Here is a 1,951-nt window from a genome sequence, read left to right on the forward strand (position 1 = left end):
TAGGTAGGCGTTAATTGCCACGAAGGACCTACATACCTTACACCTGAATATCTATATTTGCATACTTATCACAACAGTTCGTTAAACACTGTAGTCGGGGCTAAAATCTCAGAAAAGCTCTCCGTTTCAATGCAAGAAGCATTTCATGTAACAATTGAGTTAACACCGGTTCTCCCCTATTTAGACCCCGTTGAATCCGAATATGCCATTTGCCAACTCGAAATTTCAACCGGAAGTGAGATATTCAAGATGGCGTCCAAAATAGCGCCAAATTTAAGTGTTTTTTTGCTTTTGGTCATATGTGTGCGATCCAAGTGTCTATCCCTAGGTTTTTTGGGGCGTAGAACACGATTAAATACTTAAAAATAAATTTGGTTAAGAAAATCACCATTAAAAAGTCATATTTTAACAAAATTTCACCAATATTAACCAAAAAAATCATTTTTTTATCGAAATGTGTAGAAAATTATGTGCTGTGTCTGAGGGGATTTAGAGCATGTTTAAATGCTCAAAATTATTTTAAACAAGTGTTAAAGGACTTTTATTTTCTGAATTCAATTGACATTAATACTCGTCATTCATCGTCATCGTCACCTGCCCCATTCAAGCACTTTGCTCTGCACTTACACAGTTTTGTGCAAGGGACCCAGGGCTCCTTCCTACACCCACACTGCTTTGTGTTACACAGTCCTTTGCAGCCACAAACACTAAACTCCGGGCATGACTTTGGGATAGATGGCAGAGTCATGAGAATAGGCACATATCGCCCGCCTTCCACCTTCCACCCACAATTTTTAGGGTCAGGTAGTTCGGGGAAGGCCACGTGGGAGTTTTTCCACACAAAAACCTAAATAAAATAAATTAATATGAAAATACCTGCGACAGTTAATGTACAAACGCCACTTAAAATATTAATTTTACCTGATAGTGGCACCGAAGGATATGCAAGCGCAGTGCGTCACTGGTAGGCGGCAAGAATTCCAGCACCTTTACAGCTCCAAAAAGAGAAACGCGCGCTGCATTTGACATTGTAATGTCTGGCCCAACCTAAAATAAAAGTGACATAATTGTAAAAAAATAAATATTTTAACAGCAAATAATTTGTGGTGAATAAGGGGACGCAACAAACCTTGTACAAAGCTTGCACCACGAATTGCTCGATATTGTCGAGTACATCGCTGGCCAGGTCAGAGGTAGCTCCAAGTCCACTAAGGAGTGCTGAATTTTCTTCTGTGTAATGTTTCCATGCGCCAGTTTTAGTTACTGATGCCAACTTTGATGTGGTATCACACCCAGTAACTGCATGGAAAGCCAGTAAATGTTTCATCTGGTTGGGTTTAAGCTTTTGACAAACTTCGTGAATAGGAATGTACTTTCTCTCACGGTAAGTCCCGCACATTATCCAACATTTCTTGCAAATCATTTGTTCAAAGTGGTAGATAAATAATAGTAATACATCGGTGTCCCTTACAGAAACAACAACAGACTCACAGTCGCTGTGGACGGCGTGGAGCACCATCCTTGCGTCAGCCTCTTCGTGGTTTGCAACGAAGTGCGTGAGGTCTCTTGCTTCGTTTGTTGACTGGACATGTGTAGCTTCTACAAAACCACCAGCCACAAGCACTTCTAAGCCGCCAAAGTCATGCTTCATAGCTTCTTCACTCAAGAAGCGCGTGAGGTCGGCCTTATTTTCTGACATGGCAAGGAAGCTTGTCCAATCTTTGGGCAGGGGAACTCCACCGTTCTTGATAACTCTCCGTACAGGGACAAAACCTTTCGACCTGTGTTTTCTTGTGCCGGCTTTGACAGAAAGATCACGATACCTATCAAACACGACGTGAACTTGGTGATTTTCTTAACCAAATTTATTTTTAAGTATTTAATCGTGTTCTACGCCCCAAAAAACCTAGGGATAGACACTTGGATCGCACACATATGACCAAAAGCAAAA

The 1,951-nt window shown here is 41.1% G+C and overlaps 1 protein-coding gene across 1 annotated transcript; it reads right to left on the reverse strand.

Moving 5' to 3' along the window:
* Positions 1-423: 423 nt before the first annotated feature.
* Positions 424-1,455, reverse strand: LOC116174396. Its single transcript, XM_031492316.1, has 3 exons — positions 1,130-1,455; positions 922-1,047; positions 424-847 (listed from the first exon to the last, which is right to left on the reverse strand). Exons 1-3 carry the CDS (start codon positions 1,421-1,423, stop codon positions 575-577), a joined length of 693 nt encoding a protein of 230 aa, XP_031348176.1. The 5' UTR covers positions 1,424-1,455; the 3' UTR covers positions 424-574.
* Positions 1,456-1,951: the final 496 nt, after the last annotated feature.

The sequence above is a fragment of the Photinus pyralis genome, unplaced genomic scaffold, assembly GCF_008802855.1.
Source record: "Photinus pyralis isolate 1611_PpyrPB1 unplaced genomic scaffold, Ppyr1.3 Ppyr1.4_LG1, whole genome shotgun sequence".
NCBI lineage: Eukaryota > Metazoa > Arthropoda > Insecta > Coleoptera > Lampyridae > Photinus > Photinus pyralis.

What these genes read in the sequence shown, in the direction of transcription:
- LOC116174396 (XM_031492316.1), bottom strand. Translation starts at nt 1,423, where the DNA reads ATGATTTGCAAGAAATGTTGGATAATGTGCGGGACTTACCGTGAGAGA. An exon ending in TGGTGCAAGCTTTGTACAAG is followed by an intron (nt 1,048 to 1,129) that starts GTTTGTTGCGTC and finishes CTTTTATTTTAG; the next exon opens with GTTGGGCCAGACATTACAAT. An exon ending in TCCTTCGGTGCCACTATCAG is followed by an intron (nt 848 to 921) that starts GTAAAATTAATA and finishes TATTTTATTTAG; the next exon opens with GTTTTTGTGTGGAAAAACTC.